Genomic DNA, 26,131 nt, shown 5'->3' with positions numbered 1-26,131 from the left:
TGTGAAAAGCACAATAAATGATCGAAATATTGCTCTAATTATCACATTTTTGATTTAAAAAAACAAACATGGGTGATTTCTTCACTAGGAAGGTCAAGTTACTTCATAAATAACAAGTTTATTTTGCATGTCAGGGGACATTTAAGGGTTCTAAAGGTAATTCGAAAGGGGAATTCTGAAGGATTCTAAAGGGTAATTGTGAAGGGTTCTAAAGGGTAATTGTGAAGGGTTCTAAAGCATAATTCTAATGCATTCTAAAGGGTAATTCTTATGGGTTTTGTTCATTTCAAGGCTTTGCCTATTTCCTATTAAAAATGCCAAACTAAACCACTTCCTTCAGACACTGGTGCAATTTTGCTGTTGGAAAAGTAATTCACAATCAGAATTTTTCCTGAATTATTGGGGTCTCTTGAAGGGGTTCTCAAATCAAGGGCAAATGCATTCAACTCTAAGTTTTCTTTTTCAGAATGAAGAAACAAACAATTGTCATGACCATGTTATTCATGTTGCAAGGCGACTTGTGCAAACACAATAGAATAATCATTATGATTTCAAGGAAATAATATGCAGAATGGTTCAACAATGCTCGGTGCTAAGTTCCTCACAGGTCCTGGGGTAATACTCCTGCTTACGATAATAATAATAATAATGATGATAGTAACAACAACAACAATTGATGCCTGTACTCTTGACAGAGCTTTAGAGCATTCAAGACAAGTCAAGAAACATTTCAAGGAGAAAACCAATCCTGGACAGATCACCACTCCATCGCAGGACACTCAAATGAAAGTGGCAGGAATTTGGAATTTGCCAGTGTGCCACTAATAACTAGTCTTGTCTTACTAACGATACAGTGGGATTATTAACGTCCACAATGTGCGGTGTTGGCAGACAAGTTGTCTATCTTAACATTCTACCAATGGACGGCGAATATTGGTGCAGAGTCCCACATAAGAAACACCAGGATGACAGTTCAGAGCGAGGTCGAGATTCAAACTCAGGCTTGACAGCTCAGAGGCAAGTACACGTACCTCTAAAATGCTAGCTTGTTTCTTATACCCAGTATCAAGTGAAGCATCCAAAAGGGAATAGTTAATTGCAGTTTTGTTGATTTTGTATCAATTATCCTGTCTGATAACTGTATAAGATTATGCCACCGATGCATTAACAATGTCACTGTTAATATCCTCTGTGATAGTTAAATAATGTGCAACTTATTGATGTTGGAAAAGAAAACTCATGTTAAATTTCTGAAAGAGCACTTGGAGGACAATCATGAATATATGCCACAATGCTTACACTGAAGGGGGTGGGAAGATTGGGTCACTCTTTCATGCTGATCAGCATCACAAAATAGCCTTTAATGACAACTTAATGGCTCAGTGTGCTCAAGGCCACTGCAAAGGATTCCACAGTGGCAAGCCTGCAATCGTACTCAGATTCGGTCACGAATGTTATCCTCGGCCCAAAGAGAGGATGGATGTTGTGCTATAGCCCAAACCAAGGTTCTCGGGGTCATTGTCCTTTTTTGAGTAGATTTCAGGAACTTCCTATGCAGTGTAAATACAGATGTAGATGGATCACAAGAAAGGATTGTGCTTGAAAAGAAGCCTTAGAATTGTTCAAAAAATAAAACAGCATGTGGTTTACATAAACATCTAATCCATTTGCCTGCAAGAAGTATCTTGTAAAGTCTGTCTACAAGAATGCCATCACTGAGTGCTGAGGATTGACCGATTAAAGAGAAATGTTGCATCCAACAGTAAAGATCAATGCAGTTTACAGATGTACTCACAATAATTGCAGGGAATAGAGACCACTGAAAAGTCCCATTGGCAAATCTGTGATCTTGTTTCCATAGAGAACACTGCAAAAAGACCAGAGAATGGGAACATCTCGTCTATTGTGGAGTTCAAAGCTCAGATTCAATTAACATCATTGCTTCTAAAAGTCATTTTTCCTTTCGTCCTTTTGCATCCAGTGTTTCTTGAAACACAAACCACATGGTAACTGAGCGAATCCTGATGTCTGTAACTCAAATGAATATCCAGGGCTTTGAAAAGGCTGGCGCCACTCTCGCAAATATATAGCTTGAAACCTTTAATTAGGCACAATTTCAAATGGAAAGAAGCACGTTCATTTCAAATGCATTTCTTTTATCTACTTCAACATCTAGTAAATGATGTCTTTGCATAATCTTTACACACAGTCTGAATTATTGCTCAGCTCAAACATGTGAACAGTCTGGCCTCATGACATTCAGTCTTTCAATGAGCACACAGCAGTAGGCAGTGTGGTTTGGGATTTATTGCGAGGCTAACAGACAAACATGCATGACCCTCAAATTAGGTGCAGTTGTAAGGCTCCTACATTGTGGTGAGTGAGTGAGGCAATGGCAGCTGAGGGGGCTGAAAAAAGGTCCAGCAGGAAATAACCCCTGACATAAACTGACATAACTCACAGGGAATTGAGGAAGCGCAGGCCTTGAAAAGCATTTGCTGCAATTTCCATGATTTGGTTGTTGCTGAGGTCACTGTAAACAACAACAAAATGCAGCAACAATTACATCAACTGAAATTCAATGAGAGGAGAGTTGGCGATGGAAGCATGCATGCAAAGAATAATGACCTTCTGATAAATCTTTGCTATTATATGTGTACAGAGATTACAAAAATAAAAACAAGCCAAAATAGCATGGTCGTTATATATTATCCTAATTTAAAAGACTATAAATCTCGAATGTAAAAGCAACAACAACAACATCAATACGCATGAGCTGATGTCACCTGAGATTTTGCCATTTGATATGCAATGTGATTTCATACTGGGATTGAGGTTCCAGCAGAGTCTGGATGGATTAAAATAGTGTTTTTTTTCCAATAAAGAACAGCTTGTAGTTCGAATCCTTAATCACCAAAATTGTAAGAATGAGCACAGAGCAGAGAAAACAAAAGCACAACAAACTCAAGGTTTTTGGCAAAATTAAAAAGGCTCAGAAAGTGCTGTTTCCACCATATGGTTATTTCCTGAGTTTCATGTTCTCGTGGAAAATTGCGTTGGTTTCCCCTCTACGAGAGCATTTAACATCCGAGTGCACGTGAGCTATCATCAGTCAGTGATAAAGGTGCAGCCTGTGTCACACTGCTCCTCCAAGATGGCATTTAATATCTGAGCGTACATGAGCTGTGCTTGGACATGACAAGGGCCACTTTGTGACGGAAACATCAAACCTCCTGAGCCTTTGTATCGTTTGATAAAATTTAGAGTTTGGTGGGTTTTTGCTTTCTCTGCTCTGGTTCTTGCAAATTTAGTGATTAAGAATTTTCATATGTTTGAGTTTCTTTTTATGAAGGAAAACCTTTATTCAGCAATGAAGGAAAAAAATAATTAATAGAGCTGGAAATTTAACAATCAGGACTTTTTCCAAATCAATGTGTATATACGAGCCATTGTAGCCCCAACCTTCCGCAGTCTTTACGTAAACTCATTAAATCATTGCCCCAAGCAAGTGTGGATGATATGGAAAACCCCAACCTATGTGCAACAGAAAACCTTTGCCTCACTGTGATTTCCTTCCAATGTATAGCCACCTGATTCTCTTTCAGGAGTGGCTGTTTGAAATGCTCGTTGGCTGAAAAGACATTTGATTGCTAAAGCCCATAAACTGGGATCAGCTGGCAAAGCATTACAAAGGTGTCCTGGCCATAGGAGGCACTTCAGTGCTGCTGGCTGATTAAAGGCGAGCGTCATGCACACTCACATTCTGCGCAGCTTCCTGTATGGACTGAAGGCTCCTGGTGGGATGTTCTTGATTGCATTTTGTTCAAGACGCCTGTAACGGGTGTACGATCGTTAGTGAAATGTTTACACGTCCATAACAATTCCATCAACCTGGCAACCATGTGGACAAAATCAAAGTGACTCCATTTTTGTCTAAATAGTCAATAAATCGATTTTTGTGGTGTACCTTTTTCACAAACAAGTGAAGAATGGCACAGATTAATGGCAAATATCCTGCTTCTTGAGAATTACAGGGAAGAGACTTTGTTCATGTTTTGATCATAAATGCACTGCCCGATCGGCACTTTTCTTTTCCAACGACTAGTCACATAATATGCTTGTTCCTCTCGCAAGTAGCTTGGACAAGATCTTTCCTGGGCCTCAATTATTATATTTGATGTCAAACAAAGATCATAATGGATACATAAGGGATCATGAACATTCTAAATGTAGCTTTCAACAAAAATAACAAAGTCAAAATGACGAGTTTGTATTACTTCCACAACTGAAACTGATTATGTGAACACTCTCTATAGAAACCTGAAATTTTCTTCTTGTTCAGCATATGTGGCCTATGATGTGTTGTTAATGCCATACCTTATAACATTTACTCAATTACTGTTCACTAGGATCTTTCATTTTTGAAAAGGGTACATACTTTGTATTGGGTGAAATGTACATAGGGTGATGCAAAGATAAAACACAGGTAGAAAAATCATTCTTAATTTTTCTTTTCAATGTATTTTCCAGCGAGTGTCACAAATTCTTCCCAGCAATGATGAGTTTCCTCATAGTCATAAATTGTTCCCAACAATGGATGAGTTTCCTCTTGCTATTGGAAAACAAGTCATGTTTTTGGCTCTGAAACTTCATAGAAAGGGGGGGGGGACCGTTTGACTATCACCCCCTTTTCCATAGTCAATGTAAGCTCCAGAAGGAACAGGAGAAGCTATTGTAATTGGTGTGTGTGTGTGTGTGTGTGTGTGTGTGTGTGTGTGTGTGTGTGTGTGTGTGTGTGTGTGTGTGTGTGTGTGTGTGTGTGTGTGTGTGTGTGTGTGTGTGTGTGTGTGTGTGTGTGTGTGTGTGTGTGTGTGTGTAGAAATCAGTTTATTCTCAGATCGAATGTAATCTATATTATACCTTGATCCATGGTAGTACTCCACAGTTGAAAGCTCTGTCTATTAATTTTTCTCATTAATAAAATTGGAACAAAGTTCATCATCCAATTCAAGCACAAGTGAAGCATGCACAGATTCTGTGCATTCTTCACTTCTGCTTGAAGTGAATTCTGCATCTGTTGTGCGATTCTGCGCCTGTGGAGCGATTCTGCGTCCGTCGTGGGATTCTGCGTCTGTGGTGGGATTCTGCGTCTGTGGTGGGATTGTGCGTCTGTGGTGGGATTCTGCGTCTGTGGTGGGATTGTGCGTCTGTGGTGGGATTCTGCGTCTGTGGTGGGATTCTGCGTCCGTCGTGGGATTCTGCGTCTGTGGTGGGATTCTGCGTCTGCAGTGGGATTCTGCGTCTGTGTTCCGAAGGTCTTACAAGCTTGTTGAAAATGCTCGGGCAGCATTCGGCACAGTTTGACAACATTGTCAAATTTAACCATTATATTTTTATGTCCAACTAACAGAGCCTACCCATTGCTTTGCTAATGGGATAATTAGTCGTCTTGTTTGCCAAAAAATTGCTACGTTGGTCACTTTGGCATCACCTTGCAGACTCAAATCAGTCTCTGAGGCTGTGACCACATAGCCCATGTTTCTTCCCCTTACAAAGTTTCATTTATACCCTGAGTTCAGAGTTTGTAGCTTTGAAGATGTGGCCTGGCATAATGAACAGCATGTTGTATTTTTACCTACAGGCCCTGTCACACCTTGACGATTTAACCAGCGTATGCCGACGTATGAAAAATTTGTCTAAAACGCCGGCACACGTCGAATACGTATGGGTAAGTTTGTATATGTTAAGAGCATGCTGGCATACGTCGTAGTACGCCGAGCTCCTCGACAAATTTTCCATGCTTGAAATTTTTCGACATATGCCAGCGTATGACTCATACGTTCTGCATACGCTGGCCATAAGTTGTAGGCACGTTACACGATCGTTGACACACGTTACTTGTAAGTTACTCATAAGAGAGACACACACAGAGCGCGAGAGAGAGAGAGAGAGAGAGAGAGAGAGAGAGAGAGAGAGAGAGAGAGAGAGAGAGAGAGAGAGAGAGAGAGAGAGAGAGAGAGAGAGAGAGACAGACACTGAGAGACAGAGACAGACAGACAGACAGACACAGAGAGGGGAGAGAGAAAGGGGGGGAGAGAGAGAGAGAGACAGAGAGGGGGAGAGAGAGGGGGAGAGAGAGAGGGCGAGAGAGACAGACACTGAGAGACAGAGAGACAGACACAGAGAGACAGAGAGAGAGAGGGGGGAGAGAGAGAGAGAGAGAGAGGGCGAGAGAGAGAGGGCGAGAGAGAGAGGGCGAGAGAGAGAGGGCGAGAGAGAGAGGGCAAGAGAGAGAGGGCGAGAGAGAGGGCGAGAGAGAGATGGCGAGAGAGAGAGGGCGAGAGAGAGAGGGGGAGATAGAGATATCGAGAGAGAGAGATATAGAGAGAGAGATATAGAGAGAGAGATATAGAGAGAGAGATATAGAGAGAGAGAGAGAGAGATATAGAGAGAGAGAGAGAGAGAGACAGAGAGACAGACAGACAGAGAGACAGAGACAGAGAGACAGACAGACAGAGAGAGAGAGAGAGAGAGAGAGAGAGAGAGAGAGAGAGAGAGAGAGAGAGAGAGAGAGAGAGAGAGAGAGAGAGAGAGAGAGAGAGAGAGAGAGAGAGAGAGAGAGAGAGAGAGAGAGAGAGAGAGAGAGAGAGAGAGAGAGAGAGAGAGAGAGAGAGAGAGAGAGAGAGAGAGAGAGAGAGAGAGAGAGAGAGAGAGAGAGAGAGAGAGAGAGAGAGAGAGAGAGAGAGAGAGAGAGAGAGAGAGAGAGAGAGAGAGAGAGAGAGAGAGAGAGAGAGAGAGAGAGAGAGAGAGAGAGAGAGAGAGAGAGAGAGAGAGAGAGAGAGAGAGAGAGAGAGAGAGAGAGAGAGAGAGAGAGAGAGAGAGAGAGAGAGAGAGAGAGAGAGAGAGAGAGAGAGAGAGAGAGAGAGAGAGAGAGAGAGAGAGAGAGAGAGAGAGAGAGAGAGAGAGAGAGAGAGAGAGAGAGAGAGAGAGAGAGAGAGAGAGAGAGAGAGAGAGAGAGAGAGAGAGAGAGAGAGAGAGAGAGAGAGAGAGAGAGAGAGAGAGAGAGAGAGAGAGAGAGAGAGAGAGAGACAGACACTGAGAGTCAGAGACAGACAGACACAGAGAGGGGGAGAGAGAAAGGGGGGGAGAGAGAGAGAGACAGAGAGAGGGGAGAGAGAGGGGGAGAGAGAGAGAGGGCGAGAGAGAGACAGACACTGAGAGACAGAGAGACAGACACAGAGAGACAGACACAGAGAGACAGAGAGAGAGAGGGGGAGAGAGAGAGAGAGAGAGAGCGAGAGAGAGGGCGAGAGAGAGAGGGCGAGAGAGAGAGGGCGAGAGAGAGAGGGCGAGAGAGAGAGAGAGGGCGAGAGAGAGAGAGAGAGAGAGAGAGAGAGAGAGAGAGAGAGAGAGAGAGAGAGAGAGAGAGAGAGAGAGAGAGAGAGAGAGAGAGAGAGAGAGAGAGAGAGAGAGAGAGACAGAAACAGAGAGACAGACACAGAGAGACAGAGAGAGAGAGGGCGAGAGAGAGAGAGGGCGAGAGAGAGAGAGGGCGAGAGAGAGAGAGGGCGAGAGAGAGAGAGGGCGAGAGAGAGAGAGGGCGAGAGAGAGAGCGCGAGAGAGAGAGCGCGAGAGAGAGAGAGCGCGAGAGAGCGCGAGAGAGAGAGAGCGCGAGAGAGAGAGAGCGCGAGAGAGAGAGAGCGAGAGAGAGCGCGAGAGAGAGGGCGAGAGAGAGGGCGAGAGAGAGGGCGAGAGAGAGGGCGAGAGAGGGCGAGAGAGAGAGAGAGAGAGAGAGAGAGAGAGAGAGAGAGAGAGAGAGAGAGAGAGAGAGAGAGAGAGAGAGAGAGAGAGACAGAAACAGAGAGACAGAAACAGAGAGACAGAAACAGAGAGACAGACACAGAGAGACAGACACAGAGAGACAGACACAGAGAGACAGACACAGAGAGACAGACACAGAGAGACAGACACAGAGAGACAGACACAGAGAGACAGACACAGAGAGACAGACAGACAGAGAGAGAGAGAGAGAGAGAGAGAGAGAGAGAGAGAGAGAGAGAGAGAGAGAGAGAGAAAGAGAGATAGACTCAGAGAGACAGAGAGACAAAGAGCCAGACAGACACAGAGAGGGGGAGAGAGACAGAGAGGAGAGAGAGAGAGAGAGAGAGAGAGAGAGAGAGAGAGAGAGAGAGAGAGAGAGAGAGAGAGAGAGAGAGAGAGAGAGAGAGAGAGAGAGAGAGAGAGAGAGAGAGAGACACACACAAAGACAGAGACAGACAGACAGACACAGACAGACAGAGACAGACAGATAGACAGACAGAGACAGAGATAGAGTTGACAGTTTGTTCCTCTTTATTTTCAGGAATCATTGTGCACAAGGAAATCATAAACCAAAGGTAAACATTGTACAAAGTTAAAATGAGGGAAGAGTTCATACATAAACAAGGAGAAATAATAAATTAACTGTAAAGACACCATCAACAAGTTCACATACTGATTCCTTCACAAACCACTCCTGTGAAAACAACGTAAAATCACTGAATTGAAATTCAAAGTGCAAACGTGATGTGACGAAGGCTTTAAAAAGATGAACTACATTGTCATCAGGATTGTCGGTATTTTGCCTTCTATGCTTCCTTGACAGATATATAGCGAGTTTAGCCTCGGAAGACAAATAATTTGCTAAAAGACTCTCATTTTTGCATCGGTAAGAGATGCTAAAACCGAAGATAAAAACACAATGTGTAAAAACAAGGCCTAGCCCTCGGAGTACATATGATAAGATTATAAAAAGGGGGGCCAGCCTTAGGCACTCAATAAAAATGTGGAAAATATTTTCAGTAACACCACAGAAAGGACACAATTCCGTGTTACTAAAACATATGTGATGAGACAAAACATTCGAGGGTAAAATGTAGTGCGCCAGCCGCCACTGCAAGTCTCCAGAGCACTTGACAATGGACGTCTTATACATAACAAGCCATTGGATTGCAGTGGATGGAGTAACACGGAGCATCCTCTTCCAGTGCGCTTGTGGTTCTGCAGGTCTCTCAGGAACAAGGGCTTTAACACACAAAAAAATAAACAGTATGTTTTTCCATTGAGTTAAAAGGGATAAAACCTTGAAAGTGAAGTCAAAGTGATGGAAAGGGGTGTTGGAGCGAAGGTGTGGAGTCCAGCCGTGGAGTCCATTTTAACTTGGACTGCTTGAAAAAGCATCGCATTACAGAAAAAATTCTCCCTATAACTGGAATGGACCGAATTCCAGTGGCCACAGCGACCTCAGCAGCTGGCTTCCATTTATAAGGAAAAGGAGTTCTAAAATGTTTAACCTTGGTGTATCCAACATCGATAAAATTTTGCAAAAAATTGAGATCACCACAAACCCCTTTAAAAAGAGGGTTTAGAAAAATGGGCTCGTTTAAAAACATTTTGGGAGAGTAGCTACTGTCATCACGGCAGACGGTGACTGCCTGCCATGCCTCCAGGATGCTTCTATAGAACAGGGGCACTGATGTGATGTCAACTTTCTTGGTGTCCATGAGAAAGAGTTCCTGATCAAAACCAAGTTTCCCTGCCTGCCGAAGAAGGCAGTGAGCAAAGGCTTTCCAAAAAACATCCGTGTATAAAAGCATGCACAATGAAAGGAGGCGAAAAGCCATCAATTTGCTGGTAACGGCAACCAGCCCCTGTCCTCCTTCGGCAATAGGCAGGCTTAGCACACCAGGCTGGAACCAGTGCTCAACCCCCCCCCCCCAAAAAGTCAATAAAAATGGATTGTAGTTTTTTTAAGAATGAAATCTGTGGGTTGTAGTGCCGTAAAAATATGCCAAAGCATTCACACCGCAAGGTTATTAATAACAAGGGTTCACCCCCGATATGAGATTTGACTAAGTAGTCCCTTCCATTTTAGTAACCACCTCTCAGTTTTATTTATTAAAAATTCCCAGTTTTTTTAAACGAAATTTTGAGTGCGAAGGAAGACACCGAGATAAAAAAAATTCCATCCCATGCCCATTCAAGTTTCTTGGGCAGGGTCGGAGGAGTGGCGCCATTTTGTGAACCAAGATAGAGAGCTTTACTCTTTTTCCAGTTTACTTTGGTGGAGCTTGCCAAACTGAATTCATGGACACAGTAGACCAAGGCAGAGACATCCTCATCTGAATGGATAACCGCACAAAGATCATCCGCATAGGCAATTACTTTAACTGGGTTCGCCATTGGTTGGGGAAGAAAACCATGAAGATGTTCCCGCAACCGAATGAGCAAAGGCTCGATTACTCGGGAATCGAGAAGGCCGGACAAAGGGCAGCCTTGACGAATGCCTCGATTCGCTGGGAAAGGCTGACATAAAATATCGTTAACTTTGAGTAAACTAAAAATGTTGTCATACAGGAGCTGTATGTAAGAGATAAAAGTTCCCCCAAAACCAAACCCTCGTAAAACAGAAAAAAGATAGAAGTGATCGACAGTGTCAAAGGCTTTTTCCTGGTCGAGAAAAACCAAACCAACATGTTTTCCCTCAAGAGTTCAGATATATATCAATCATGTCACGCACAATAAAAAATACTGTCGTGTATTGTTCTTTTTGGAACAAAATAGGTTTGATCAGGGTGTATAATTTCCCCAATCACGGGTCTGAGCCGGTTGGTAAGAGCCTTTGAGAAAATTTTATAATCCGTGCAAAGCAATGATATAGGACGCCAGTTGCACGGTTGCTGAAGGTCACCTTTTTTGGGATGAGGGCAAGTACAGCCCTGCGACAGCTTAATGGCAACAGATTCAATCGTAGACCGTCAATCAGAACTTCATGTAACTCTGGTCCCAGAAGGTTCCAACGGTTTTATAAAGTTATACAGGCATTCCATCTAGTCCAGAGGCTTTGCCTGTTGGTAGAGTATGTAGGGCAGCGTGAAGTTCCTCCAAAGTTATTTCCTTGTCTCGTTGTTGAAGTCAGGGATTCCACAATCTCATCATCAGTGCTCTTGGCTTGGTAGAGTTCAGAGAAGTCATCCTTGAGTGAAACTCTGATGTCTTTTTGGCAGTGTGTTATTCTTCCTTCCTTCGTCTATAGTGAGGCTATCTGCTGACTTGTTTTTTTCCGAACTTCCAGTCCGAAGAAGAACTTGGAGGAAGTATCCAAGTGATACAGATTTTCCATTCGGAGACGAATCAGAGCTCCATTGGCTTGCTTTGCATGGAGCCCAGCAAGAAGGGCTTTTTTCTTTGCCAGCAAAAAGTTGGTCCTTTCGGTATTAGAGGCTGAGAGGTTTGGATTGCAAAGATAGTATCTCTCTGGCAACCAGGGATTGAAGGGCAGAGTCATGTCGAGTTTGATAAGCTCCATATTGCTGGCAGAAGGATCTTATCTGTGCTTTGGCATTGTCCCACCATTGCACAAGACGGGGAAAGGAGGGTTTACGTTGGAGTAAAGTTCTCCAAAAACACGAAAGGCATCAAGGAAAAAATGATCCTCGAGGAGGCTTACATTAAAAGTCCAGTAGGTAGCGCCTCGGTTACGAATTGGTAGGTGAATGCGAAGTATGACCATATGATGGTCTGAGAAACCACTGGGGACGAGACCAGTGTGGGTCACAAAATGTAAAAAAATCATTATTAATATAAAAACGGTCTAACCTTGCGAGGGACAGACAGCCATCTAAACACCGACACCACGTGTATTGTCGTGTTGATGGATTACAAATCCTCCAAATGTCAATAAGGGAGAAGGTTGTCAAAGTCCTAGCCAGAGGCTTAATGCTCGCTGGGTGAGGCTCTTTCCCATTGCGATCAATGGTAGAATCCATCGTGCAGTTAAAATCCCCTAAACAAACAAATCCATTAAAATCGAAGTGTGTGAGGGATGTTTCTAACTGTGTGAAAACACAAGTTCGATCCGCACTGTCACTCGGTGCATAGACATTGAGTATTGTGTGTTTATAACCATTAAGAGTGAAGGTGAGTGAGATTAAATATCCTTTAATAATTTCATTAAAATCAACAGTGAGATTACAGAGAGAGGGATGTAAATAGATGGCTACCCCAGCTCTGGGACACTCTAAGCTGCTGAAGAACCATCTTCCTTTCATCATTCTCTCCCATTCGATAACACAGGAGGAGCTACATCTGGTTTCCTGTAAGAGTAAAAATTCAATGTGCTTCTTCAATAAAAGCTCCTTAACTTCAGCTTTGCGTAAGTTTGAACGTCCTCCATTAATGTTTAAATTAGCAATCGAGAAAGCCATAGTGTGGAATTTTGAAAAAGACATCGGTCAATTGGCTGGGTTATGGACGCAGTTGTTTCCTTGCTTTCAAAACCCACTTCCTCAGACGAAACATTTGTGACTCAGTCATGCCAAACTGCCCAGACTGAAGGAGCAGACCCTTTGCAGAGGTAATAAAACTGTGCATGTCTGGAAAGGAGTCTTGAATTTGAACATGTCTCTTAAGCCGCTGTCACACCTTGACCATTTAGCCAGCATATGCCGACGTATGAAAAATTTGTCTAAAACGCTGGCACACATCGAATACGTTATGGGTAAGTTTTGTATACGTTAAGAGCACGCTGGCATATGTCGTAGTACGCTGGGCTCGTCGACAAATTTTAACATGCTCAAAAATTTGACGTATGCCAGCGTATGACTCACACGTTCCGCATACGCTGGCCATAAATTGTAGGCACGTTACGCGATCGTTGACACACGTCGACACACGTTACTTGTACGTTACTCATAAGTCGAAACACATCGAGGTAATGTTAAGCGTCAGTGTTCCAGACTCCATGGTTTTTTTTTTTTCCTTCGGCATGACGGTGATGTTGACTCTTCGATTTCTGGTGCAGTTATAATATAATATAATTAATAGGCTGCCGCTCAACGATTTAAATCATAACCACACTAGAAATCGAAGTGTCAACATCAGCGTCATAACGAAGGAAAAAACAAACAAACAAAAAAAAAACATGGAGTCTGGAACACTGATGGGTTCCTCCTGTGAAGCCCATTTTTACATACCAATTCCCCTAAACGCTGCCAATACGCCATTATACGGTAGCTGTAAGTTAGTAACACGTTCAGTAAGTTCTGTGGTCGTCCGGAAGACGTCAAATACGTCTACATACGTCAATGTGCATTTGAGATATGTTACACATAGGTTCAAAGCACGTTACTCATAGCTTAGAAATAAGTTTCGGGTAGCTAAACATTACCTCGACGTATTTCGACTTATGAGTAACTTACAAGTAACATGTGTCGACGTGTGTCAACGATCGCGTAACGTGCCTACAACTTATGGCCAGCGTATGCGGAACGTGTGCGTCATACGCTGGCATACGTCGAAAAATTTTCAGCATGCTTAAAATTTGTAGACATACTCAGCGTACTACGACGTATGCCAGCGTGCTTCAGCGTGCTCGTAACGTATACAAAACTTACCCATAACGTATTCTATGTGTGCCGGCGTATTCGGAAAATTTTTCATACGTCGGCATATGCTGGCTAAAATGTCAAGGTTTGACAGCGGCTTGACACTTCGATGTCTAGTGCGGTTATGATTTGAATCGTCGAGCAGCAGCCTCTTAATAGGCTACGCCACGTGATCGTCGGCTATACGCTGCCGCAATATGCATAAGTTAGACTATCGTTAGGCAAAGGCTGTGAATGCCGACAACACGCGAAGCATTTGTTGGTATAAGTTATCTATATGTTATCGAAACGTTCTGTGTACGTAACTAATAAGTTGTGCATACGTCCAACTCGTTATGACTACGCCCAAAACTGGAAAAAACAACATCGATAGTTCAGCGTGCGCCAGCGTTTTACATACATTTTGATACCTTGCCATACGTTGGGTAAAACGTCAAGGTGTGACAGCGGCTTTGCGGAAGGTGTGCTGTAAAAATTTTATGATCTCCTGGGGGGGGGGGCACAGTCGGAACACCCTTTGGTTCCTGAAATAAGCCTGGATCATTTCAGACTTCAGTATTTTCACCAGAGGCAAACGACGAGGCCCCGTCAGAATCATAGTCTGATTGGTGATGCATACTTGAACCATGCACCACAGGTGGAGCAGGCATTTCTATTTCTGCTGGGAGGGAGAAAGCCGTTATCGAAGCAGAACACACATGCTCCTCATCCGTAACGTCCGGAGTTGTCTGGAATGCAGATGTCTCAGCCACTATGCTTTTGGTAGAAAGAGGGACCAACATAGGCTCACTTTCAATGTTGATGACATCAGCAACCACTGTGGTGGTCACAACTACTTCCTGGGGCACACACGCCCTCTTGTTAATGCTCGTGCTCATCCCGTACATGATCAGGAGCACTGTCAACATCCACCGGAGCTAGAAGTGCAAATTTGTTTTCCGTTTCCAAAGCAGCGAGCGAGCTGACTGTATCTACATGAGAGCCGTGTAGTTTGCTCGATGGTGCAAGCTTTTTAGAAACGCTCACAATTACATCATGTCCATTGATGTTAGGACGCATGTTTCTTCAGGAGTGAACGGTCACAAAACCCTCGTTGTCTACTTGAGATTCTTTAACTTCTGCATTTGTTTTCCAGGGCTGATTATGGGAGGTCTCTGCACGTTCCACCACTCTAGATGTACCACTAGTGCTTGGCTTGGGTTCTGCAGCTCCAGGTGCATCATTAGTGCTTGTTCTGAGCTCCTGGCATTGAGAGTCCTCATTAGGTTCCACACGTTGAGACTCACCACGAGGAACGTTTGGTTTCGGACACGCATTCTTTAAATGTCCATGCTCGCCACAAATAAAGCATGTCATCACTTCAGTGGCAATATAAACTCGGTCGCTACAATCTTTATATGTAAGAGTGACAGCAGTACTAAATGATCGTGCACCATTCTTCAAAACAATGTAACAGTGGCATCGGAACGACATAATGTGTCGAACCAAAATTCCAGAATGCAAACTTAATGGGATCATGGAAATCAGTGACACAACCGTCCCAAAGTAACTTAAAGCAGAGATAATCTCCTCACTTTTAAAGAAAGGTGGAATATTTGATATAATAATTTTAACAGCAGGTGTGTCCAAAGGACTTACAGAAACAAAAAGATCCGGCGGCAGAGGCAAGCTGGTTTCGACCGTCTGAGCAACGTATCACTCTTCAGACAAAAATAGCACAACACATTGATTTATCCTCGACGCTGCGAGAATGTTTGACCCCAATGAGCTCTCCGAAACCCATTACGACATCATTAACACTCACTCCGTCCGGTGGACAAACTATGACCCCGTTCTTTGGAGTGAGTTCCTCATACACACGATGATGCAAACGTACATTCACCACAATGTAAAACAATACAAAGTAAATTGAAGGATCAAGAAACCAAAAGCAAACCTGCCACAAGCAAAACTAGCAAGTGGAGGGAAACAAAAGATTAATAAGAATTAAGTATTTAGTGAATAAAAAGGCTAAACAGAGAAACACAGCAAGGAGAAAAGCAGGCCCAAAAACCAGGAAGTCCTGAACAGGCCTGCGAAACACTAACTGTGCGCACTCTCTTTCTCTCTCCTGTCTCAACAAAGAAAGGAAACATAGGAGAAAAACTCACAACCACATGCAAGGACACAAGGGGAGTGAAAAGGGGATAGGAAAAACACCAACAGCTTCACTCACAGAGCGCCATGATGCCATACCCACACACAACTCACCAACAACCAGCAGGGGTGGAGGGGGGGGGGAAAAGAGAAAAAGAGAGAAAGAGAAAAAGAGAAAAAGAGAAAAAGAGAAAAAGAGAAAAAGAGAAAAAGAGAAAAAGAGAAAAAGAGAGAAAGAGAGAAAGAGAGAAAGAGAGAAAGAGAGAAAGAGAGAAAGAGAGAAAGAGAGAAAGAGAGAAAGAGAGAAAGAGAGAAAGAGAGAAAGAGAGAAAGAGAGAAAGAGAGAAAGAGAGAAAGAGAGAAAGAGAGAAAGAGAGAAAGAGAGAAAGAGAGAAAGAGAGAAAGAGAGAAAGAGAGAAAGAGAGAAAGAGAGAAAGAGAGAAAGAGAGAAAGAGAGAAAGAGAGAAAGAGAGAAAGAGAGAAAGAGAGAAAGAGAGAAAGAGAGAAAGAGAGAAAGAGAGAAAGAGAGAAAGAGAGAAAGAGAGAAAGAGAGAAAGAGAGAAAGAGAGAAAGAGAGAAAGAGAGAAAGAGAGAAAGAGAGAAAGAGAGAAAGAGAGAAAGAGAGAAAGAGAGAAAGAGAGAAAGAGAGAAAGAGAGAAAGAGAGAAAGAGAGAAAGAGAGAAAGAGAGAAAGAGAGAAAGAGAGAAGAGAGAAAGAGAGAAAGAGAGAAAGAGAGAAAGAGAGAAAGAGAGAAAGAGAGAAAGAGAGAAAGAGAGAAAGAGAGAGAGAGAGAAAGAGAGAAAGAGAGAAAGAGAGAAAGAGAGAGAGAGAGAGAGAGAGAAAGAGAGAGAGAGAGAAAGAGAGAAAGAGAGAAAGAGAGAAAGAGAGAAAGAGAGAGAGAGAGAAAGAGAGAGAGAGAGAGAGAGAGAAAGAGAGAAAGAGAGAGAGAGAGAAAGAGAGAGAGAGAGAGAGAGAGAGAGAGAGAGAGAGAGAGAGAGAGAGAGAGAGAGAGAGAGAGAGAGAGAGAGAGAGAGAGAGAGAGAGAGAGAGAGAGAGAGAGAGAGAGAGAGAGAGAGAGAGAGAGAGAGAGAGAGAGAGAGAGAGAGAGAGAGAGAGAGAGAGAGAGAGAGAGAGAGAGAGAGAGAGAGAGAGAGAGAGAGAGAGAGAGAGAGAGAGAGAGAGAGAGAGAGAGAGAGAGAGAGAGAGAGAGAGAGAGAGAGAGAGAGAGAGAGAGAGAGAGAGAGAGAGAGAGAGAGAGAGAGAGAGAGAGAGAGAGAGAGAGAGAGAGAGAGAGAGAGAGAGAGAGAGAGAGAGAGAGAGAGAGAGAGAGAGAGAGAGAGAGAGAGAGAGAGAGAGAGAGAGAGAGAGAGAGAGAGAGAGAGAGAGAGAGAGAGAGAGAGAGAGAGAGAGAGAGAGAGAGAGAGAGAGAGAGAGAGAGAGAGAGAGAGAGAGAGAGAGAGAGAGAGAGAGAGAGAGGTCCTCCACGTGTGTGGACTCATCAAGGGGAAGATCCAACATTGAAAAGCAACGTTTGTAGAAGTGCAAAGGAACGGCGAACTGGACGTTTTTTCCCCATATGCTGTGGCCAGCGAGGCAAGGGTTGCAAGTGCTGGAAGGTACTGTGGTTGGTTGTTGGATGTTTGTTGGATGGTAAAGATTTATTTAACCTCACTAAAAAAAACATCGCAACGCAAACCTTTGATTCTCCCACTAGACAAAAGGGAGGGACCTGTCTTCACATGTACTTAATGGAATAACTTGTATATGATCAACTTAACGGACATCTGTATGTTTGAATGCATATGGTTTCCAGATCCGTAACAATATATACATATATATATATATATATATATATATATATATATATATATATATATATATATATATATATATATATATATATATATATATATATTTCAATAACTTTAAATTATACCTTGAAGGTTGATCATATACAACGTAGTCTCACCTGTTCCTGAGGGTGTGTTTGTCTGCACATCCATCTTCTATTTCTTATATCATTCATTATGAAACATTCAATTTCTTTCGTCATAGACACATATCGTTGTACAGTAATGAAGTGTGGTTATAAATATTAAATGAAAAACACATTGTGCAAAGTTATAAAAAAGAAAAGTGTTTTTAATCTTTGTTTTTTAGTGAAAGTGTTCACCTAAACAAATACCCCGAGGTGACGCTTTGTATTTATATATGCGCTGTCTTGTTTAGAATTTGAAAATATCTTTACATCTCAAGAAATAAAAGTTGGTCCATCAAAAATTTTTCAGATGACATAATCCAAATCTATCAGGAAAGAGGATAAATTTGGAGGAAAAAAAAATGGAAAAACGACAATGGAGAAGGAGGATGGTGAATAAAATGGAGGTGAAGGAGAGAATGAGGAAAGACGGACGTAATCGGGAGAATATGGGAAGATTGTGGAAAATAAGGAATTGTATTCCATACCATTTCATGAGCAATGAACTGAAATGCTGGTTCATGCTACCATCCAAGTGAGAACTTGCCCCCTTCACTGAACAAGACATGATCAATAAAAGTTTCATCTTGTTCGATTATCTCCAACATGTCCTGAACAAATGACATGCGAGTAACTCATTCCTCTTCAGTGATCTCATGGATATTGTGAAGCTTGTGATGATGCAGCTTTGTTTCTTTCAAAATCCTGCAAAATGAGGTCTTTCACACGTCCAGCTGGAAGAGCGCCATTGCAACTGTAATTTAATTCAACAATAATAATTTGCCGTGCCAGTGACATGGACTGATTCAGAGACATGATGTGATGGTCCATTAGAGACTGTTCAATATCCGTATCGTTCAAAACACATTTCATTTGCAATGAGAGGCACCTTGATCTCCATTGATCATTAAAGTATTGATTATATTCCTCTGACAATAAATCTCTCTGAAATCCCCAATTGCCCTGATGATTCGCCAAATAGTAAAGAACCTGGGAGGTTTTTAAATATATATATATATATATATATATATATATATATATATATATATATATATATATATATATATATATATATATATATATTGTACACATAGCCAAAGCTCCTGGAAGGGTGAGAAAACAGAACGGATCAGGATGCAATATAAAAAAGGAATAGCAAGAAAAGGGGGAAAATAAACAAAGATGGACAAACAAGGGATGCAGGTCACTATGAGGGGTAGGGGAGAACGCAAGGTGTGAACAAGATGGATACAGAAGCAAAATTGTGGAAGGGGTGAGGGTGGTTTAATGGGTGTTGAAAAGATCATGGTTTTGGATGGGGGTTGATTTGAGATGGTGGTGAACAGCTGTCTTGAAGACTTGGTGGGAAGGATGATATTGAAAAGAGTGTGGAAGTTGGTTCTACAGGTGGGAAAAAAGAGCAACAAATGAGTGGAGGTGAGCAGTGGTTCTGGATTTTGGGAGTTTCACGAGGAGGGGGTTGCTGGTGGACCACGTGTTTCCTGCAGATACCTTGGGGAGGAACAAAGCCCGGAAAGAGCAGAAGGTGCTTGACCAGAAAGGACATGGTGGAAGACAGAGAGACCACCAACCTGTCTGCAATGGGAAAGTGATAGGCCCATTGACTCAGCTTCAGCAAGGGAGATTCCTACAATGTTGAAGCCCTTGGTGTCCATGACATTATGCTAAGCAAGGTCAAGCTGAGCAAATTGGCCAGGGTGCCGGTGATAACTTGCCGAGTCTATACCAAAAGACACCCTTTGGTCTTTAAAATGCAAGGATATTAAAGACCGCAAGACCCCAGAGTCTTACGACCAGTTAACACAATGCTAGAATGTTAAAGATCAACAAGCACCAACTAATGCTAGCAAACGGAACACCCAGCCCAACGACCATCCGAGGGACAGCGCACTTTGTTGTTATGCAACATCCTGCCTGCGGAGCATGGATCCAATATTTATGATAAAATCGGGAATAAAACCCAGACGAGACAGCTCAGAGGCAAGCGCACCTTCCTGATGCACCAAAATCATATCGATATTGAACTCAAAATGAAGATGATCTTTCTTATGAATAATCATTTTCGCTTTGTTTGTGGTATTGGCCTAATGGTGAGGGTGATGGGCTTGGAATCTGAGGATCCTGAGGTCAAATCCTGCTCTTCTGTTTAATTAATACCAGGTGGGGTTGACTCAGCCTGTCATCCTTCCGAGGTTGGCAAAATGAGGACCAGCTTGCTGGGGTGATTGAGCAATTTGAGTATCCTGCGTCAGAGTGGCGACCCATCCAGAATTGCGCCCAATAGCCTAGGAGACTGCTTCAGCAACACTGATGCTCTCTGTTTTCACTTTGATGGAGTTTATTTACCTGTGCTTGTTGCTTTATTACAAACTCGCAAATACCACCTGTCACTTTGCTGATGGGAATACTTGGGGGGGGGGGGTGGTGAAGAGGATGGAGAGAGAGGGGATGGGGAGAGTGATAAGGGGGAGTGTGGGGAGGTGAAGGGGTAAAGAGAGAGGAGGGAGGGGGGAAGGGAAGGCAGCAATAGGTGAGAGGAAGGGAAGGCAAACGTGCGGTGTAACTTCAATTATGATTCATACTGTCTCATCATCATGCTTCTGCATCGAATAACAATAAAGATGGAAACAAAATAATGTCTGAAATCCATTTTCTGCCAGTCATACAAAAATGCTACCCAGAAACAAACACCACCTGGACATGTCCAGAAACAAACACAGTCCGACGACAAACACCGCCCTGATGCGTCTGGAGCCAAGCCATCTGGAGACAAACACCGCCGGGAGACAAACACTACCAGGCGCATCTGGAGCCAAGCTATCTAGAGACAAACACCACTCGGATACATCTGGGGACAAACTCCCTTCTGGACATAAACACCAACCGGATGCGTCCAGAGTTAAGCTGTCTGGAGACAAACACCGCCTGGACATGTCTGGCCCTACACTTCTAGAGACAAACACTGCCTGGACGCATCTGGAGCCAAGCTGTCCAGAGACAAAGACCTCTCAGACACATCCAGAGACAAACTCCCATCTGATCACGTTTGGAGACAAACTCCCACCACTCCAAGCTCTCTCACTTACTCCAAGGTCCCAATTTGAAAACTATAGCATGTCCGAAAGTGATGTATACAGCATTTCCTAGCCAGGATGAACAGGTATTCTATAATATGAGTGAGGAAAGTGAAAAAAAAAGAACATCGGTAAGAAATTGTTGCAGCCTGTTCCAAGTCAAGGCATGGTTGAACAGGCCAAAGAACATGGCGGCTTCAGACACGAGTGAGGTTACCTAAGGTATGGCAATTGAGGATCGCCTGATAAAGGATATAATTAAATAAGGCCGTTAATTCTCTCCGAAAGGGGTGTTGTAATTAACCCAAACATCCAATTTTCACTCTTGCACTTCCTTGGAGTTTTCTTAGCATGCATGCAAAGTTTCAGGCTGCCAGGTTTTATAGTTTGGGAGTTATGGAGGACACACACACACACACACACACACACACACACACACACACACACACACACACACACACACACACACACACACACACACACACACACACACACACAGTAATTTATTAGTGTGGATGAAGAGCACTCAAATTCGGAAATTAAATTTCCATTTCGTTTTTCATGAACTCCACAAAGTCTGAGTCTCATTGAAACTCGGCTTGGGATGGTGGTTTTTCCAACATGTGCATGCGCAAGTGAGAGTTGATATAGTTTGAAAACAAACTAATTATATCTTACACCTTTGACAAATTTCTTTGAAGATATAGATGAAAAAGTGAAAAATGTTTAGCCATGGAAATATTTGCCTATAATATAGCTTGTTCCCTTCGGTTTATAGTTTCATATGTGCACCCCCCAAAAAAACTTTCCAAGCACAAAGTACACAAATATCTATTAATTCTTTGAATCCACAAGGAAATGTAATTATCCCCTTTTGAAACTTCTATTTCCGCCAACAATGATATCGCTAAACCTCAAGAAGGAACTCTCTATTGGCTCAGCATGAAGTCGTGTGCTACATATAACCATCATCATCCATATAGTTTTTGAGTTATTCTTCAAAATTTGGTATTTGAACCAGAGACCTTCAATGCACCAAAATGTGATGAATCCTCATAATGAAGCAATGTACAGAGTTACATCTTTGTTTCTTCCCAATTCCAGATTTTTTAGACCCTTCCCTCCCCCACTCTCTCCCCATCCCATTTACATACACCATTTTCATCCTTTTTGTTCAAACTGTTCCATCCCTTCAAGTATACTCGTTTATAACGCATGCATGAGTTTTTGTCAGCTTGTTACCCTTTGATTTGCTGTTAGTCTGTAGTCTGAAAACCTGTTGTCCTTCGTCATCTCGCTCATCGATGAACCTATACTTCTGAATGAAAATTGTTTGCTCACCAAATGACTCAAAAAAAAAAAAAACTATCAGCTAAAACTACAGGAAGTAACCAAGTGATATTTCCCTTTGGAGAAGTCTCATTCATAACTAAGTGCAATGGGAAGGGCACATAGTGGTCAATTATAAAAACATGACAAGCCTCCTGGATGCTATACAATGCACTACTTGTGAGGCGCCAGCATGACTATAAACTGTCAGGTGGGGGAATCTAATCCAGCTTTGACACCTCCAAAGGTGGGAACGGCATCTATGAGTTATCCAGACGGCCCCTCAAACATTACGACCTTCATAGCTCGTCGTGAAGTGCTAGTGGGTCTGTGTCCATCAAGCCTTTGTCCAAAAGCAATTTAGCATCTGCCTGGATATTAGGTGCTCTTCCATCTGCCTGACCATCTGTACTTCTGACCATCTGTTATCTTCTTTGCTACAGGAGATATTTGTGAATTCGAAATGTATTATTTTCAACAAATATATATTTCAAAATCTTTGATTTTTTTCACATTCACAAAGTGAGTTAAAATGACTTATTTCTGTATTTCAATGCTTTGCGTCTTTCATTGAACTATCCAATGGATTCGTGTATGTATAACGGGCTGACTTGCTAGCGCAGAGGGAGTATACTCGCATTTTATCTTTCTATTCTGGGTTAGATTCCCGGCCCATTAACTGTAATCCTAGTGCTTCGCAGGCAGACCTGTGTCGGTGAGTGTGCCGCCCTTCGAAAGAGACATTAAGTGAGATGTCCAGTCTGCTCGCATTTGCTCGTGGACGTTAAAGATCCCAGGGTACCTTTTTAAAAGAGTAGGCAACTGTGCACCATACCACAGCGAAATTATAAATTGCTGCCATAATATACAGTGAGGGTGTAATGGGAAGGAGGTGGGAGGGGTAGGGGGAAGGTAGGTGGTTCAGTGCCTCAGAAGTGAAGAAAACTAGTGGCTTGTTGCTGCACACATATGACATACATTTATATCAGCATTTTACAACCGTCCATCGATAAACAACATTTAGTCTGAAAGATGAAAGACAAAAAGCTCCATCAAGAGATGTTTCCTCGAGATGTGAGCCATTTATTTGAAACGTCAAAATAACTGCAGGAAAATGAACAGCGACACATAAAATACATCATGATATATATATATATATATATATATATATATATATATATATATATATATATATATATATATATATATATATATATATATATATATATATATATATATATATATATATATATATATATATATATATATATATATATATATATATATATATATATATATATATGAACCGTGTTGTTATTCATTGTTCAAAAAAGGTACTACAGCTTCCATTATAAATATTTTGAGCTCATATATTTTCGGATAAATGCTCTCTTTTTTGTATACAAAGTCGAGGCTCATGGATGAGCTAGAAAATAGAACGGATCAGTGTGTAACAGAACAAAACGAACAGTAGAAAGAGAGACAGGAGGGGGGGGGGGGAGGGACAACCTAACAGCAGGGATGACGGATAAAATAGAGGGAGACTTGGAAAAATAAGGAATGTGGGGAAAAATGAGGGTTAGGGGAGGATGCACAGGGTGGACAAGATGGATACAGAAGAAAACTCTCAAGAAGGAAAAACTGGTGAGATGTAATTAGATGGGCTTGGAGAGCATTAATGAGGGTAGAAAAGGTCATGGTTTAGGATGGGGAATGATCTGAGATGGTGGTGAATAGCTGCTTGAAGACCTGGAGGGGAGAATGAGATTGAAGAGAATGTGGAAGTTCATTCCATAGGTAGGATAAAAAGAAGAACAAATGTGTGGAGGTGTGCAGTGATTCTAGATTTTAGGAGATTCAGCAGAAGTGGGTTGCTGGCAGATCACAGGTGCTCTACAGAAACCGAGGAGGGACAGAACACAGAGATAGCAGAAGGTGAAAGACCAGAAAGGAGGTGGTAGAATACAGTGAGACCACCAACCTGTTTGTGATGTGAATGTAACAGGTCTATAGGCTCCGATTCGTCGTGAGAGATTCCAATGATCTTGAAGGCCTTGGTTACCACGATGTCAAGCTGAGCAAGGTGTGAGAGGAGAAGAAAGGGTTCCATTGAGAGCCACATGTTGGCTACGAGAGTGGAGGAAGTTAGTAATCCAAGAGTGGAGGTGGCCTTGGATGCCAAAGGCAGAGAGTTTGGAGATTTAATGCTTAAGATATGTCTGGAGAGGTGGTCCTGATCTCATGTCTGACATCATGGGCCTCCATCCATTGTTGGGAAAGTAGAAGCAGCATATGCAAGGTAGAGTGACTGAATAGAATTCAAACTGATGATCTGAGATGAGGCTGTTATGAGAAAAGGAAGGATTTGATGTCAACTGTGATGATGGATTCCATGACATTGCTGATGATTTGAAATAACCTGATAGGTCTGTAGTTAAGTGGGTATGTTTTTGCACCTTCTTTTTGTATTACTGTGATGTTGGCTAACTTCCAAGCAGATGGATGATGACCTTGCGCAAATAATAGCATGAAGAGCAGAGAGAGGAAGTGCAAGAGCAGCAGAGTAGTTTTTTTTTAGGACAGGTGAGCTGATGCCATCCTCTCCAGTTTCAGAATCAGAGTCAAGGATAGCCAGAAACATCTCCACCTTCTCAGGTGAAAAAAGACACAAAGTCCAAGAACAGTTGGGTGTGACTGAGTAGGTGGGTCCAGAGAGTGAGGGTTGGGGACAACGCTCTTACACCGTTTGGCCTTTGGACGTATTTATGAGTTTTGTTTTTCCTCTCAACTAATACAACATCGAGAAGGATTGCAAGTTTTAAAATGAAAGAAAAGACAAACATTTTTGAGGCATCGTGTTTTTGATCAAATATTGTGCCAAACAAGACTTCGAGCATACTGGCACGACTGATGCCTTTGTTTTGTTTGTGAAGCTGAAGAAATAGCAGGTTGTACTCAGCGACATCAAAATATTCCAGTAAACGGTTTGCATTATCAGATTTTTGACATGGCAGATATTCCTGTATATCTCTATGTCATAGATTATTAACCTCCGCCATCTTCGAAGATGGATGGAGGTTACTGTTTTCACCCCTTTCTGTTTGTTTGTTTGTTTGTTTGTGAACAGTATTACGGAAAAACTTCTTGACGGATTCCGACGAAACTTGGTGGGGGGGTTAGGTATGGTCCAATGATCATGCCATTAAATTTTGGACTTTGTCCCCACCCCAAAAAAATTGTTCGAGAAAAAAAAATTTTTTTTTTTGCATTTATACATGTTTTAAGTGATTTCCAACCCCCCCAAAAAATTGTTACCCCCCCCCCCAAAAAATATACAGAATTTTTTTTTTTTGCATTTCTACATGTTTTAAGTGATTTTCAACCCCCCCCCCAAAAAAATTGAGAATTTTTTTTTTGCATTTCTTCATGTTTTAAGTGATTTCCAACCCCCAAATAATTGTTCCCCCCCCCCAAAAAAGAAAAAAAATTTTTTTTTTGCATTTCTACACGTTTTAAGTGATTTCCAACCCCCCAATAATTGTTACCCCCCAAAAAAAAATTTAGAGAAAAAAACATTTTTTTTTGCATTTCCACATGTTTTAAGTGATTTTCAACCCTCCAAAAAATAGTTAGAGAAATTTTTTTTTTGCATTTCTACATGTTTTAAGTGATTTCCAACCCCCCCTAAAAAAAATTGTTGGAGAAAAATATTATTTGCAACTTTTTTTTTCAACAAAATTTCGATTTCTTTTTTTCTACATGTTTTAAGTGATTTCCACCCCCCCCCCCAAAAAAAAATGGAGAAAAGAACTATAACTGTCAGCACTGTTGACATCATATTTAATGAATAAGATACAAGGTTCACTTGAGTGACCCAGCAGTATTGGCGGCGGAGGTTTTGCACTCTCCCGAGTGCTCCCCCTGTAGTTATAATCTGTGTTGAACCCTTAAATTATTCTTGGAATTAAAACAGTAAGGTATTTGGACGAGTCTGACAAATTATTTTGCCTCAAGATCAATGCTTTCAGGTTGGCCTTTTCGCATTCCCATCTGGATCCCTGGCTCATGATGCGGGTAACCCAGGCTCAAAAATTGTCGACCATGCGTTTGTGCATTGTCCACAAATTTCCTTGTAATTTGTGGCAAAGTACACTTATGTCTTAGTGGAC

At 42.1% G+C, this 26,131-nt stretch overlaps 1 protein-coding gene across 4 annotated transcripts in view; it reads right to left on the bottom strand.

Moving 5' to 3' along the window:
• The window catches only part of LOC147034994 (slit homolog 2 protein-like), a 473,672-nt gene that overhangs the window by 134,603 nt on the left and 312,938 nt on the right, over positions 1-26,131 (bottom strand). For all 4 annotated transcript variants that reach the window (XM_085892213.1, XM_085892231.1, XM_085892209.1 and 1 more), the window contains exons 10-12: positions 3,761-3,832; positions 2,462-2,533; positions 1,796-1,867 (exon numbers count right to left, since the gene is read on the bottom strand). In XM_085892213.1, the coding sequence (XP_085748339.1) occupies positions 1,796-1,867; positions 2,462-2,533; positions 3,761-3,832 (216 nt within the window). The remainder of the gene's footprint in view (positions 1-1,795; positions 1,868-2,461; positions 2,534-3,760; positions 3,833-26,131) is intronic.

The sequence above is a fragment of the Eptatretus burgeri genome, chromosome 1 (assembly GCF_056783735.1).
Source record: "Eptatretus burgeri isolate ZD-2024b chromosome 1, Ebu_testis_v1, whole genome shotgun sequence".
Classification (NCBI taxonomy): domain Eukaryota; kingdom Metazoa; phylum Chordata; class Myxini; order Myxiniformes; family Myxinidae; genus Eptatretus; species Eptatretus burgeri.
The sequence above is the reverse complement of the archived record's forward strand: the minus strand, read 5'-3'. Positions and strand labels throughout refer to the sequence as shown.